This window comes from Rhinichthys klamathensis, unplaced genomic scaffold, assembly GCF_029890125.1.
Source record: "Rhinichthys klamathensis goyatoka isolate OS25496 unplaced genomic scaffold, OSU_Roscu_1.1 h1tg000119l_1, whole genome shotgun sequence".
NCBI lineage: Eukaryota > Metazoa > Chordata > Actinopteri > Cypriniformes > Leuciscidae > Rhinichthys > Rhinichthys klamathensis.
Window position 1 is genome coordinate 1334483 of NW_026606656.1, and position 16751 is coordinate 1351233.

Sequence of the window (16751 nt, forward strand, 5' to 3'; positions counted from 1 at the left end):
ATGGATGATGGTGATCAATATGTAAAATTTTCAGCAGAAAACCATCCTTATAGTTGGCTATATTTAGCAATTTGCATCCAGGGCCTGATAAATCTATACCAAAGTATAAGGTATAAGTATAAGGTCATAAATGACTTAAGACAAGTCATTTCACTCGGTGGCCATCTTTGCAACGCCTCTCGGGCATGCAAGTGCAGCTCCTATCTCTTTGAATAGGCAAACATCGAATTCTCCAAAACAGTTTGTCAAATTTACGATTAAATTTCATATTTGAAATCACCAATGAAATCTAACAACAACCGTCTCATAAATCTCGATCAAATCATGACAAAAAACTGCATTTTTCATGCTGGACCAAGCTAATGCTCATGAACAATCCGATTTGCTCTTTCATTTAGAAGGCGGAACTTATTCCGCCATATTGCGCATTGCACTTTCTCCCATTCATAAATAATAGGAGTGAACCGTCTTTCTGTAATATCTTTGTCTATACCACACCAGCCAAGCAATAATACCCCTCTCTCTCTCTCTCTCTCTCTCTCTCTCTCTCTCTCTCTCTCTCTCTCTCTCTCTCTCTCTCTCTCTCTCTCTCTCTCTCTCTCTCTCTCTCTCTCTCTCTCTCTCTCTCTCTCTCTCTCTCTCTCTCTCTCTCTCTCTCTCTCTCTCTCATTCATTCATTCATATATTCATATATATATATATATCCATTAGTGAAATGGAGCTTCCATGAGTTTGCATTATGCATATCCAGATAACATCTAAGTTTCTCATTGCTCTCTTTCTTGCGTCACATTGAACACAAGTATAGGCAGAGCTGAAAGATAAGCTCTGGTGCATTTATAGAGCAGTTCTTCACTCTATTCACAAAGACACTTTGGCTTTTATTCAACAAGGAAATGATTTATTTTAAACAAATGAGGAAATTGAATGGTGCATCTGCATACCAGCTAAAAAGCCTCTGGCTGGTAGCCATAAACCATCACATTTATTAAAACACTGGCTTGGAGACCAAAAGGTCTGAGAGCTTATGGGTGAGAAAGAATCCTGGCATTCAGTTTTGCTATCGTTTCTTTTTATGTGGGGGGGGGGCCTACAGTATATAATCTCATATCCCCTCTCTCACGCATTCCTTCACGCATGTTATGAGTTTAGAGAAGAAACAATGCCGTGAAAATTCTTATATGAATACAACATACTAATCTGACTTCCTCACCATGGACAATTTTAACACACCTGTTGTCAATATAATATAATACAATACTACAGCACCAATACAATACTACAGTATCTTCTGGGTAAGTCCCATCCCGAATATAATACTACGGTATACCGGGGCAATTCTCATCCCGAATACATACAATATAATACTTCAAGGCAATTCCCCTCCCGAAGTATGGTGACGGTGTGAATGATTGAAAGAAGTGATTGATTCAATGACTTGCTCTTAAATAGGCTACGTACCGTGTTTCATTACTGGATAAATCAGTGTTGAACAACTCTTGAATGAAGGATTCAGTGACAAATAAAAAAAAATTAACAGTCACCAGGTGGCGTAACGATGTAGTTATAAAAATCGTTATCTAAAGTGCAAATTTACTTTCAAAAGGTGATTTACTCTATTTTGATCACTTCCATAAACATCAGTGTTTATATCCAAACTATAAACTTTTATCACAGTTCTTCTGTGATGATATGAATGTTTGTAACACAGAAATAACCATACCCAGACATCCCAGCTCTCCCGGAAGGCCTGGGAGTCTCCTGCATATTTTGATAGCGGCTCCCTGACGCCCGCAAATTATATACAATATCCCGGAAATCAAGAGAGCCTGATATTAAGATGTGCCATCTCCCGGAAATGAGTTTTTGCAGGGTGGGATCATGAAATGTGCTGTGTGGTTGACTGTTTTAAAAAGAAGTTTTGCACAAACACTCAATAATTAAAGAAATAACAAATAAACAAATTAGCAATCACATAAATAAACACAACTGAACAAAGATACGATTGAAAAAAAGATGTTTGGGTTCAGAAACTAATCAAATGTAAAATAACACTGCACTTTATAAATAAAATATACATTACAAATATAGTTACAAAAGTTATTCAGTCAACAACAGCGACAGCCGTTTGTTGTGTGATTTGTTAGAGATGGCAGCAGGAATCTTATGCTGCTGTCACTTTAGGAGCTGCACAGATCAAATATACTGTTATGTGCTTTCTTTGTCAACTGTTTTCGTTCACTGAAGACATAACCGACTGTTTACACTAATTTTGACATATTTTTGTGTGTATTTGTCTATTCAAGTGCAAAAAGACATGGAAGTCGAACTCTGTTTAATATCGGACACTATTACCAGACACGACTCCCAAGTTGCTCTTTGCAGGAATAAAAGTTGGAGCTCACTGGTTACAACAACCTAGAGAGATTCTCTGAACAGAAAGATACATGTACATCTATATCTTACAGTTGACAAAAAATCAATGTTCCTCAAGTCTTCTTCAATGTGATTGGTTTGTAATTATCTAAGCTAAATATATGACTGTTAGTTCTACTGTGTTAAGCACTTTTTGGGTAAGTCTACATGGTCTTTGACCTGAGCATCCTTAGTCTGCATTTTCTGCACATTCCATGTTGAAATCCCCTTTGACCACTTCTGAGGCCATTACATAAACCATTTTCATCACACTAGGTTGTAGCCTACACCCGGTTGATGTCAGTGTTACGGAGAGAGAAGTCATGTAAGGTATTGTGTTGTCTATGGGCTTCTCACTGGCATGATTACTGTATCTGAACATGCTGTGCTGCTGAAGATTTAGCTCAATGTCCCGTTTGTCTGCGTTGACTTCGAGAAGTGGAGCATAAAGGAGGACACCGTATACCGTCCTTCAGCTCAAGTTTAGCTTTAAAAAAGCTTTCAGACACTTCACTTCCTCATAGCGTACTTCTTTTTTTTCCTTATTGAATTGCACTAAAGTGATGTTATATGATATTCTGCTTTGTTGGCTCCTTTAAGCACATATTTTGATGTGATTATTTCCACAGGCTGTGAATTGCATTGATCTCTTCATGACGCTCTCTATGTGTGTTAATGGATTTACTTTATCTTATGGGAAGGTTTTTTCACATTTGGTATGTGTTGGTCTTCCTTATCTAGGGCCTGTGAACCTCAACCTGACCTGCTATCATCGGACTCTTCTCTTTAGACACTAAAAAAAAACACCATGTCAAGTAAGCTACTGTATGAATACACAAAATTTAAATTGTGAGCATGGTTGTATTTGTGTATTGTCAAACACAGTAAATCTCCTCATAAAGTTTTCTGTTTAGCAGGTAGTTACTCTCCAGCCCCAGGGGGGCCTTTTGCGGCCCTCACACCCAGCATGTGGCCCCAGGACATCCTGGCAAAGTACTGTCAGGTAGTTTACTTGCATTTCTTTCTTTTTATTCTTAAAGGGCATGTTTTATAATATTGCATTGATACTTAAGTGCCAGATAAATGGTGTTTTTTATTATTGTAACATCTTCATTGTCATGGGAGATGGTTCATTTCTCACAGACATCATTCTGATTATTGCAGAAAGACCCCAGTATGGAAGCAGAACTGCATTATGATGAATTTGGGTTCCGGATTGATAGTGAAGGTTGGTGTGAGAACATCAGCACTAATAAAAAGTTAAATAGGGCTCAACCTTAACACTTGTCTAGGACATAGGACTACAACAGAAAAACAGCTAAATCTACGTTTATTCACTAAGTTTGCATAATCCATTATTCTGCACCGCCTCAGAGGTTTTTAATACTACTGTATAGTGTATATATATCACCAATCAAAGGTTTGGGGTCAGTAAGTGTTCTTTTAAAAAAAAAAATAATAATTTAAGAAATTATAACTTTTACTCAGCAATGCATGATGCATGATGTTGATCAAAAGTGTCATTTATAATGTTACAAAAGATTTATATTTCAAATAAACACTATTCTTTTGAACTTTCTTTTCATCAAAGATTCCTATAAAATATTTGTAATAAATATTAAGCAGCACAACTGTTTTCAACCTTGATCATAATAATAAATGTTTCTTGAGCATCAAATCATCCTATTAGAATGATTACTGAAGGATCATGTGACAGTGAAGACTGGAGTAATGATGCTGGAAATTCAGCTTTGTCATCACAAGAATAAATGACATTTTAAAATATTCAAATAGAAAACAGTTCTTTTAAATTGTAGTAATATTTCACAATATTAGTTTTTTACTGTATTTTTATCTTATAAATGCTTTGGTGAGCATAAGAGACTTACCAGCCCCAAACTTTTGAATGTTCAAGCATATAATATGTATTAAATAACACTGTATAATTATTGCCAATAATTTAATATGTTAAAGTTTTGTTGTAGAAGTGTTTTTGGGTTAGGTGACTTGGAAAACTAAGTGGTCAGGTTTAAAAAGATGAGTAAAAAGGAAAAGCTTAATGTCAAGCCCTCTTAAAGATCATGTCTCATCTGGTACTGTCTTTTCTCCTCTTTGACAAGTTTTAAAGTGTTTTGTGTGTGTGTGTGTGTGTGTGTGTGTGTGTGTGTGTGTGTGTTTCAGACGGTGTTGAGCCACGAAAATGGCTGCGTGGTGAGGGAGCTCCTCAGAGAGAAGACCCTCAGCAAAGACTTCGCTGGCAAGCCCATCTGGAGTTCACCCACAATAACACCGTAGGAGACCTGACATGGGACAAGATCTCCCCCACACTGGCCCGCTCAGACCGCCTTCGGTCCCTTGTGCTGGGGGGCATACCGCACAGCATGAGACCACAGGTCAGCACTGAGAGCCTTTGTTCATCGACCTCTGAATGTGCTTCTGTGTGTGTTTAAACCTCACAACATATTTAAAGATGTCTTTGTATTGTTACACAACATCAGGCGACTAATCTGCTGATGTAATGTTCCCATGGTAACCGTGTTCATGCTTGAGGGATTCTCACTGAATCTCACGTAATCTCACTGAAATAGGACATGATGTCTTGGTAATATCTTGTTTATGCTTATTTTTAGAGATTCCCATGAGAACAGCGGTGCGTCTCGAATCTATGATCTTCCAGACGCATCTCTGCTGGATCTTTGTGTGTTTATCGGTCTCGTACTCCATTGTCTCTTTTATGCATTTCTTTAGTTGTGGATGCGTTTATCAGGGGCCCTGCAGAAAAAGCGAACATCAGAAATTTCCTACAGGGAAATCGTCAAAAACAGCTCTAATAATGACACTACAGCAGCCAAGCAGGTACTTGTCATCTCTGCCATAGATCTGAGATTTATTTGAAGTGGAGATGTCGGTTTCAAATAAATGTTGTTCTTTTGAACTTTCTATTTATCAAAGAATCCCCCCAAAAATGTATCACAGTTTCAACAGAAATATTAAGCAAAATATTGAAATATTGGTCATAATTAAAAAACCCAAATCAGCATATTATAATTATTTCTGAAGGATCATGTGACACTGAAGACTGGAATAAAGATGCTGAAATTTCAGCTTCGTCATCACAGGAATAAAGTAAAAAAAAAAGTATATTACAATAGAAACTTTTATTTTAAATTGTAATAATATTTCACAACATCACTGTTTTTACTGATTTTTGATCAAATAAATGCAGCATTGATGAGCATGAGAGACTTTAGAAACAAAAAATCATACACACCCCAAACTTTTGAATGGTAGTGTATGTCATTTACATTTCACCTTTATTTTTTATAGCGCTTTATACAATACAGATTGTTTCAAAGCAGCTTTACAGTGATAACAGGAAAATGATTCAATGATGCAAACAGTTCATTTCGTCTGTACAGCAGCTCTAAAAGAAAACAGTCTAAACATTTATTTATTTAGCTGATGCAATCAAACGACAAAAAACAGGAGCCTGTAATATTAGCACTTAGAAGTTATGTAAAAAGCTTATTGGAAAAACATGTTCTATGTTTGCTTAAAAAAAACTACTTTTAATTTGACCTGTCTGCCACAAGTGGTTTGTTTCAGCTTACATCAATATGCATTTTATTCATGATTAGTTTGATTAATTTATTGCCATCTTCCAATATTTCCTGTATTAAGGTTCTCTCTCTGTCTCTGCTGCAGATAGAAAAGGATCTTTTGCGGACCATGCCCACTAATGCATGCTTCAACACTTTGACGAGTGTGGGGGTGCCCAAGCTCAGGCGGGTCCTGAGAGGGCTTGCGTGGCTGTATCCCGACATCGGCTACTGTCAGGGCACAGGCATGGTGAGGAGCAACCTTAACACAGACTCTTTGTCTCTCTGCGTTCTAACGTTTGGGTCATCGGGTGTCAGACTCTGTGGCATTTGTGTTTGTCTTTGATGCAGGTGGTGTCCTGCCTTCTGTTGTTTCTGGAGGAGGAAGATGCTCTGTGGATGATGTGTGCTCTGATAGAGGACATGCTGCCTCCCGCATACTTCTCTTCCACTCTGTTGGGTGTTCAAACTGACCAGCGTGTGCTCAGACAGCTCATAGTGCAGTATCTGCCTCGCCTGGATCAGCTGCTACAGGAGCATGACATTGGTGAGACACACACAGCCTCACATTTACGTCTTTAATTCAGTTTGATCAAATTTAAGGTTATAACCCCCTGGTTTCACAGACAAGGCTTAAGCCTAGTCCCAGACTAAAATGCATGTTTGAGCTGTTTTTAACTGAAAGCAACATGCACTGAAATATATCTGTGCCAAGGTTTGTCTCAAGATGCACACCAGTTAGGTTTTTTTCTAAGGCATGTTTATAAAAACTATTAATTTAGATGTCCTAATTGAACTAAGGCCTAGTCCTGGGTTAATCTAAGCCCTGTCTGTGAAACCAGGCCAACAAGTATTATATATCTTAATCATTTTTAAGTGATTTCTGAAAAATACAGTTGATATTTGAAATCGACACCCAAACAAACACACCCCTCCCTTCACACAACGCAACACAGGCAACCACAAACAGCAGCCGCATCAGACAGCTGTGATTCTACAACAACAGCATATCTTAGTTTTGTGAAACAGCAGAAACAAAGCAACCTCTGTGTCTGTTTTCAGGCCTTCCCGCTCCTTAACGTCTCTCCAGTGCAAGAAAGCTTTTCCAATATTAATGCGGGACATAGTTCTTGCCTGATCGTAACCATTCTTTCCAATAATATTCCTGACCATCATCTCTTTGGTAATATCTCAGCCATCTTTCTTTATACAGTCTTTCTACAAATCTCCCTTCTCTCTCCTCCCCTATCATGAGTGTTGCTCCTGGTGTTCAGTGGATCGGTCCGATCCACTTTGTTTTTTCAACTATTTACACAGCCTGGACTTTGTACAAACACATTTTTTTCAGCACACACCCAGAGCAGAGATCTAGCACATATAAAATAGTTGATTTCATTTTTCAACAGCGTTTCTCAGAAATCATTTACTGCACATTTAAGAGATCTTAAATTTGAGGACAGAAAAAGCAAGAATTGCGATACAGCCATTGATTATTAAACTTCAAAAGGCGATTATTTAAATGGAATTAATGCGAGAGCTACACGTTCAAAGTCAAAACGCTGCACGCTCTACAGGCTCTCGGTTTCAGCGGTTTGCAATCAATGAATCCTGTGCAGTTATCCCAAGTGACTGCCTATGATTTACTGTTGATGAATTATGGCAATGTTTACTTTTTGTTTTTATCTTGTAGATGTTTGTAGAAGTGCATATTTATTAGCCCCCTTATCACTTTTTGAATGAGCAGCATAGACATTTTAAAATAAGAGTCCCAGTGTATTTTGAGCTTGTCTATAATGAAAAGTACCACATTATGCATAATCTTTTTTTTTCTCTGTATATTAGTTGTAGTCTAATTACAGATAAGCTGTGTTTAGCATTTAATTCAACATAAACTCATTGTGGCTTCTCTCTAGTTGCCCGTCACAGGAATGAAAGTCTAAGAACATTAACACATTCAGTTTATATTATATATTTTTATGAGCATCGGCACAATAATCCTTGTATTACCTTTCTTTACACACATTATCATATCAGCAAAATCCTATATCAGTCATCCTATAATTTGTATGTATTGATATATTACGGTAGTACATAAACCATTTTTAATACTTATGTGTATATTAAATAAATAAAACTAGTCTTAAGTATTTTAAACTTGCAGTTACCCTGTTTTGCAATTGAATGTAACATTTTATGGATTTGTTCTGTAGGGACATATGGTATTAATTGTATTTGTCTTAATTTTGATTTTAAAAACTTTTGCAAAAAGTATTTCATAAATGTTGCTGGTTTTTTATACATTTTGTAGAGTTACAAAGATGTATTCCTCCTAAACATATGCCGAATTAAAAAAAAAAACTTATATTGTTTGTTTTCCCTCTCAGAACTGTCTTTAATCACTCTACACTGGTTCCTCACTGCATTTGCCAGTGTGGTGGACATACGCATCCTGCTGCGAATCTGGGACCTGCTCTTCTACGAGAGCTCAGTGGTGCTCTTCCAGGTTACACTGGGCATGCTGAAGATCAAGGTAGCACATGTTTTTGGGTGTTTTGCTTTGTTGTTGTTTTTGTTTGTTTTTTCATACAATATTCTAATTACTAAGCCTTCATATGTTAAACAGGGCAATCATGAGTGTTTGATTTGACACAGTCAATAATAATAGTTTCTTTCTGTGTTTTAAAGGAGGAAGAGCTGGTATCGTCTGAGAACTCTGCATCCATCTTCAACACGCTGTCAGATCTGCCCAGTCAACTAGAGGACGGGGCCACAGTGCTGGGAGAGGCTGTGCGTCTGGCAGGATCTCTGTCTCAGGATAACCTAGATACACACAGACACAAGCATTTGGCCTACATCCTGGCAGAGCAGGCCCAGCTCAACTCCAACAACTCCCATTCTCTCCACACCAACCTCAACAAGGTGAGATCATGAAAAGCATCTTTAACCATCATCTGTGATGCACACATTTTAACACACCCCAATAACAATATACTAAATGTGATCAAAGGCTCGCTCATAATTGTCATCATTGTGCAGGTGGTCCGTAGACAAAGCCTGCACAGGAAATCCACCTTGAGCTCGCTGCTCTGGGGCGAGGACGAGGTGGAGGCGCTAAAGGCCAAAAACATTAAACAGACAGAGCTGGTGGCAGCGCTGAGAGAAGCCATCAGTCGCACAGCAGAACACTTTCACTGCCTGGACCCCCACAACTGCAGCACTGTAAGAGCCACTCAATCAAATGAATCACATTTATAAATCTGCCAGGAAGAAATCAATTAGAAATGGAACATTTGCACTGAAACAGCCACACTGTGTGACTCATTGCACTGTGCCAACCGGATGACTCACTGAGTTGTTTTGTTGCATTGCATAAATTAGGCCTATGCAACAAGAAATTAGCAGCACACTTGCATTCCCTGTAAACAGACCACTGTGAGTCATGGAGAGTCTCGAGTAGGGGTGTGACGGTTATTATATAACCGTGAGACCGACGGTTATAGTTGAACACCGTCATTAGAACTCTATAACCGCCAAAACAGTGTTATTAAAATATCTTGCAGATAAGGTTGTACTAATATCAGTGTTGGGGAGTAACGGAATACATGTACCGGCGTTACGTATTCAGAATACAAATTATGAGTAACAGTAGTCTCCACAGAACATAAAATATTCATTTTATTTTGTTTCGTGTTCGCATTTATGAGGAAAAAACTATGTTACGGATGTGACCGGTCTGAAAGCGCCACTAAAAGACGTGACATTTAATCACGTCTCACAGAGTAAAACGTTCACAGAGACATCAAACAGAAAGCACAAAACCTTTCTTTAAAGTGAATTTCGTTTTGTATTAATTGTATCTTCATTTTAATCAATGTTTCATCAACCAATTGCCTGGATTTAATAAATAATAAGTAAATATAGCAGACGATAGATAATCACGAAACGGAGGCGCCGGCGCGTGAACTGGAGCTCGTCTCATAAATTAACCGAAACTCAGCATATAAGGTAGCCTACTTGCCTCACAGACATGTCAACTTTTAAACAGAACAATTCAAACCGAAAAAAAAAACAGACTACTCTCTGCTTATGTAATCCGTATGAAATGTGCATTTCTCTCTGGCGCGTTGACTACTGCGAAGATCGCGAGTCAGCATCGTCAACTTCATCTTTGCAGCCGACACTGACAAAGAAAGGCCTGTTTTTTTTGTTAAGGATTTGTTTACTGTGTGTGATTCATTTAATGGAAAGCACATTCACTGCTAGTTGTCTTGCTGTTAATTTAAAATAAACGTAGAGCAAGCAACCGTCACATTTGACTCACGTCATAACCGTCATCACCAATAGGGGATTATCACGCTGATACGTAGTACTTCCGCATTCAGTGATCTATGTGCACTGCCACTTCCGTTGAATCACCGATCACTCTGGCGAACTGATGACGGAATACACTAAGTTTATTTATACGGCATCCCTGGTAAATTAGTCTGATTCACTAAAGTGCCGGCTACAAACAAACGTGCTACCAGTACCTTGTTTTATTTTAAAGTTTGGACCTTAATCCCGGCGAACCGCTTTAATCCACTTCTTCCTTATACTCAATTCAGTCGGGAATCCATGAGAACTTAAGTAGGGTTAGCGTTGTTGGTTAGATTTACAAAGTGGAACAGAGCAGTGACATCTAGCCTTCGTTTCAGCCATTGTTGAACTGCGTCGGAAGTGGACATGCACAAAGTTGACAAATCCCGCCCATGAAACCCGGAAGCGTGATAATCCCCTATTCTGAAACCGACACACCCCTAGTCTCGAGTTATTAATCAATTATATTTATTTAGTCAGATATCAAGCCAGATATTTCATTTGATAATACGGAATTCCTCTCTTTCTGTCCATCTTACTTGTAGCCATTAATAATTTATTATTATGATTATACCATTGTTTATTAATAATTATACTAATGATAACAATTGTAATATTTTTTTATTTGAGCTCATAAAATGTTTTTGTTAACGTTAGTTTTGTACATTCCTTGTGTGTGTCTCTTTCTCTCTAGGATTTGACTCCAGACTATTCTATGGAGAGTCATCAAAGGGATCACGAGAACTTCCTGGTCGTGTCTCGGAATCGTCGGAGACGAGCCAAAGCCTTACTGGACTTTGAAAGGCATGACGATGATGAACTGGGTTTTCGGAAGAATGACATCATCACAGTAAGAAACTGCTGTTTCTGTCATCTAAACATTTTAACGGATGCTTTACCTTTCATCCTTAACTGTGTATTTCTGTTTATTCTTAGATCATCTCACAGAAAGACGAGCACTGCTGGGTGGGAGAGCTGAACGGCCTGAGAGGTGAGCTGAGATGACCTTACAATAAGCTTATGCCCCTTTTTACCAATGTTATACAAGTCTCAGAAGTCCCCAGTATGTGTCCCCTTTTTTTTAGTGGAAGGAATAACATGCTGTTTTCATGCCTGTATCTTTAAATGAAAATGAGCTGCTGCTCCCCTCCCTGCTTTCCAGAAGAGGGCGGAGCCTGCATAGCTTGTGCCTCGGATACTCTGCCAAAAACGAAAACATCTGTTTGGTTTTGATTATCATCTCTATCGCGGTCACGCTTACGTGACATTGCAGTTCTTCGTCATCATGAAAGCTTATTATCTGCATGCGTTTTAAAGCCATATCAGTCTAAACTTCTGATATATGGTTTTCTGAACTCGTAGAAAGTACACTGCTCATAGAAAGCTGGCTGTCAGGTGGCGCGTCCCATGAGTATTGAACTAAGTTCTCTTTCACGCGCTTAAAATGTCAAATTACATGCAAGGTTATGTCAAAAACACACAAAGTTCACATAAACATTGTCGTTTATGTCTGTTAACGTGAACAGCAAGTAAAGAAATCGCATGTGTATATTAGATCTGTGTATTAAAGTGAAAGCAGCGTAATATACAATACCTACTGCTATATGCTGTTAATATGAATCAAAAAACAAAAGGAAATTTAAGAATACATATCTATCTTGAATGCTGCTGTGAAATGCTTTGGCGAGGAGATAAACATGGCGGACTGTGTGTACTGCAGCTCACTCAGGGTGGGGTCTATGCTAATAGGGTAGAGTCCGTCATCAGTCCATTGTGGGCGGGGCCTAAGCATATGTGACGTCACATTGCACAGAAACTGCAAACGGCTTGTTCTGAGACGCTGCTTATGATTTATGGCGATTAAAAAAAGAGTGGGTGGATTTTTACCATTATAGGGTGGTTGTGTACACACACTGCCGACACACACATCAGACAAGACCGATCCAAATCCGATATTGTGCGTATACTATTCTGTGTTATTGTTAAGCCCCACAAAAACATTATAAAGCACCATAAAGTTTACTTTTCGTGCACTATATTATAAGTGTTCTGAAGCCATTCTATAGTATAATGTGAGGAAGAAATGAATATTTAAGTCGTTAAATTCAAGTTCACGTAAACTCTTTCCTCCGCTGGGGTCAGTCAATCTCCATTCAGCTGATTCAATGTTTTTCATGATTCAGGTGATTCAATGTTATTATACTTGATCTGTAAATAAAGGTCAATGGTTTCGCAAAACAACTTTATCTTGCTGGACTGTATTGCTGTACCTTAAAGGTCCCCTGACATGGGGTTATTTTATTATTTTATAATGTTTCCTGGGTTGCCCTTATAATGTTAGTATGTTTTTTAGATCAAAAATAGTCATAATTTAGAAATAAAAGGCATTTTTCCTAGCCTGATTTTAGCCTCTGATTTGATCGCTGTGTTTGAAGGGGCGTGTCTGCTGTGGGATTCAGTGTTGCCAGCCACTGCTGTGATTGGCTGACATGCTTGCATATGAAATAGCTACGTATTACATGTGAAACTCTCTCGAATACTTTTACTACAGCTATTATACGTTTTTACTACTACAGCTATCGAGATTAACGAATCGAGAGAAGTTTCTAAAGTATTTAGATCTATTCCCATCACATAAAATGTTGCCATGATGAGCATTGAGCAAGCAGATGACGGTCTGTTGATCGCGAGAATGAAGATCTTATCATTGCAACGCAGTTTCTGCACTCTCTCTAATCCTTTCACCAATGCAAACACGATGATGTACATACAGTAAGAGCTTCGTTGTTTCAATTTCAATTTAAATAAGATTATTTTCATCCTACTAAAAGAAATGATGTGAAGTTGATATTTTAGTCACTGGCTTGACTTAATGATGCATAAACAGTATTGAACGATTTTGAGAGAAAGATTAACTTACCTGTCTGAACTTGAACAATTAGGCTACACATCAGAAATTGTTTCTTGGTAGCTCGATCGATTTATTTTCAGACGTTCATCGAGTTGAGGAAACAGTCGTCGGTGAAATGTTTGGACCATACAAAACTTTGGGAAGTTGTCTCGGCGCATTTCCAGAGAAAATAAAATTAACAACTCAAAGCTATTTCTCTAGGAAAAACTAAAATCGCGCCGGCGCGTTCGTACTTCCTGTTCCTAGCTCGTTTTCTCCTGGGCGAGCCAAATTCTCCAGGCGGGCAAAGCAGAGAAAGGGGAGGTAACCTTTCCTCCTTATGACGTCATAAGGAGGAGATTCAAGATCAGTGCGTCTGAGCTGCAGAGAAGAGAAAAATAGCCAAAGCTCGGTTTACACCGATTGAAAATTCTAGACACGAGGGGACCAAATACAGGCTAGGGGAACTAATATTATTGTTAAAAACCCTCAGAAAGTGAAAATTTCATGTCAGGGGACCTTTAATCACGTTACTTTCTACCGGGTGTCTGTTAGATCACAACACTGCGTGTGAAGAACAATTATAGTGCTCTCTACTCCACAGTAACTGAAATTTAAAACTGTTAAATTTAATAAGGCTCAATAAACTATTGCATAGATAGATAGTGTATAATACACTACACATCAATAAATATGTCTTTCCTTTGTGTTTGAACTTTTCAATGCGGACTCGAAGTGCTGTGACTCCATGTTGCTTCAAGAGCATCATTCTGCGCTCGGGATGCGCAGAAGCGCTTTGTGCCGCACTCAATTGGAGCCTTTCATATTATAATACTTTTGTGCAATGAAAGATTATTAATAGCCTTTCTTGTTCTGCGCTATCTATCATATGTTGCTGCCTCATTAAACTGCTCCACTATAGATTTAAAAGATGTCTTCATTTTATAATATATATAGGCCTACTATTGTATTTTACAACAATACAAAGAGCAATGTGTAACGTTTTACCGGATTTAGGGCTATACTTATTGTCTCTCATTTGTTCTCCTCTAAATAATGTTTTTTTTCACTAAATGTTCAGATTTTATACAATTATTGTGCACTCGTGATTTTCTAGAGTAACTTTTACTGCTGAATTATCCACTAATCTAGTTTATAATGGCATTTTTGTCATAGATTATGATCATATATTTTTTTGATTTGTTGTTTTTCTTTATTTAGTTGTCTGTATTTAGTAGATTGTTTAACACACAAAAGAGTGATTATCGGTTAAACACAGAGTTATAGAAATTCTACCTGATTTTAAAAAAAAATCTACCTGGTATCGGTCGGGTCGATACTCAGAATTTTTGGAATCGGTTCTGAAAAAATGGTATCGGTGCATCTCTACTTTAAATCAGATTTTCTGATATGATCCTAACTACACTTAGAAGTCAATTAGTATTTCCCACAACCATTTTGTCTTTTTAGGCTGGTTTCCTGCAAAATTTGTGGAAGTCTTGGATGAACGAAGTAAAGAGGTGATTATTAATAAAGAATGTCTTTGCTTCAGATAATGGGTTAAGAGGTTTATTTTCTCATGCACATCTGTGTTGTTGTTCAGTACTCTCTGGCTGGAGATGACACCGTAACTGAGGCAGTCAATGACTTGGTCAGAGGCTCGTTGTGTCCTGCTCTCAAGGCCATCTTTCAGCACGGCCTGAAGAAGCCCTCCATACTTGGGGGACCCTGTCACCCATGGCTCTTCATTGAGGAGGTACATGAAATGTTGTCTTAAGCCGCAGTCACACTAGTCTTTGAGCATGCAAAATTTCCTTGGGCACCTGATATAACGTCACACTCTGCAGTCTTATTTTATAAACATGAATTCAACATATAACAAATAGTAATACAATCAAGATGTAAAAAATATACAATCTCATTGACTTAACTGCAAAAATATCTCACGCCGTGACATATCTATCTTCTACTGGTCACATGTCTTCATGTGATGAATTCGCAGGTCAGAGTTCACCAAACACCAAATGTTGGTGAAAGGCATTCACCAGCATTTGTTTGTGTTTGTGGTCTGACGCATTCGCATGCATATGAATGGAAGTCAATGCAACGAAAAGTGTAGTGTGACCGCCCTGTTACTCTCCTTTTTTATAGTGCTTTAGTAACAGGTTGTGCTACCTATATAAATATACAGTATAGATGCATATATGCCAGTAGTGAGTGAAAGAGTTGTGGTTGTGTGTTGATTACAGGCAGCCAGCAGAGAAGTGGAGAGAGATTTCAACTCTGTCTACTCCAGACTGGTGCTGTGCAAGACCTACAGGTAATAACATAAGATCTAACCTTCTTTAAATTCTCATAAAAGTACTTTGTTGATGTGATAGCCGGTCGGATCCTTGTCTCTTTAGGTTAGATGAAGATGGGAAGGTGCTCACACCTGAAGAGCTACTGTACAGGGTGAGTTTTACAATAGAAATCTTGTCAGTGATCAGCAGTTGAGTACTGTTTATTTGCTTGTGCATTGAGCGCTCTCTGCCTGTCATCTTAGGCAGTGCAGTCTGTCAACATGAGCCATGACACTGCACATGTTCAGATGGACGTCAAGTTCCGCTCGCTCATCTGTGTGGGCTTAAAGTAAGTCCCCCTGCTGTTTTAGTATCTCTTTACTTTTCGTTTCTTTTCCCATAATGCAAGCGTGCAGCATATACTCTCTTCATCTGTGTGTGTGTGTGTTGTGTCAGTGAGCAGGTGCTGCACCTGTGGCTGGAGGTGTTGTGTTCCAGTATGAGTGCCGTGGAGAAATGGTACCATCCCTGGTCTTTCCTGCGCAGTCCTGGCTGGGTTCAGATAAAGTGTGAACTCAGGTAAGACTCTCTGAGAGCCTCTGTTGATGGGCTGAAATTGAGGTTACAAACCATTCAAACAACGAGGAAACTGAAACAAAATTTAAATTAGAAATTTAAAAATGTGTTAATGTAGTTTTTATTTAATTCTCAAGACTAGTCATAGAAATAACATTTTAAAATGTACAAATTAATTATCTTGTTACTCTACATTTTTATTTCGTCTCTAAATTATTATTATTTTAATTAAACATTACATTTTCTCATAAGCCATAGTAATTAATTTGTTTAATTTGAGGAAATCTTTCACAAATTGGTTTGAAAAGATTCATTGTCGAATGATCTGTAATCATAACTGGAAGGGTCATTAAAATGAATTGGTCAAGAAGTGTTTAAAGCTTGTCTGTGTATTAGAAATGACTGCCATAACTGTTATTTTGAGTATATTACTGACATGAGTTTGTATGTGCTGCTTTCAGAGTTCTCTCTAAGTTTGCCTTCAGTCTCTCCCAAGACTGTGAGCTGCCTACCAAAAAAGAGGTGCGAGATCAACACTTTCTTCACTCACATTCCCTCAATGTCTCACATGTCCTTCCACACACACAGACACACTATGGGTGTGAATCGTCACTGATCTCACGATTCAATCCG

General features: G+C 38.2%; 1 protein-coding gene across 2 annotated transcripts in view; it reads left to right on the forward strand.

Moving 5' to 3' along the window:
- sgsm3 (small G protein signaling modulator 3) overlaps window positions 1-16751 on the forward strand; it is a 35356-nt gene that overhangs the window by 15731 nt on the left and 2874 nt on the right. For both annotated transcript variants that reach the window (XM_056255165.1, XM_056255164.1), the window contains exons 2-20: window positions 3157-3230; window positions 3330-3418; window positions 3580-3643; window positions 4597-4808; window positions 5164-5271; window positions 6121-6264; window positions 6366-6561; window positions 8399-8544; window positions 8700-8933; window positions 9051-9233; window positions 11065-11220; window positions 11307-11361; window positions 14731-14780; window positions 14864-15016; window positions 15510-15580; window positions 15666-15714; window positions 15806-15891; window positions 15999-16121; window positions 16580-16640. In XM_056255165.1, the coding sequence (XP_056111140.1) occupies window positions 3224-3230; window positions 3330-3418; window positions 3580-3643; window positions 4597-4808; window positions 5164-5271; window positions 6121-6264; window positions 6366-6561; window positions 8399-8544; window positions 8700-8933; window positions 9051-9233; window positions 11065-11220; window positions 11307-11361; window positions 14731-14780; window positions 14864-15016; window positions 15510-15580; window positions 15666-15714; window positions 15806-15891; window positions 15999-16121; window positions 16580-16640 (2187 nt within the window). In that variant the 5' untranslated portion in view covers window positions 3157-3223. The remainder of the gene's footprint in view (window positions 1-3156; window positions 3231-3329; window positions 3419-3579; window positions 3644-4596; window positions 4809-5163; window positions 5272-6120; window positions 6265-6365; window positions 6562-8398; window positions 8545-8699; window positions 8934-9050; window positions 9234-11064; window positions 11221-11306; window positions 11362-14730; window positions 14781-14863; window positions 15017-15509; window positions 15581-15665; window positions 15715-15805; window positions 15892-15998; window positions 16122-16579; window positions 16641-16751) is intronic.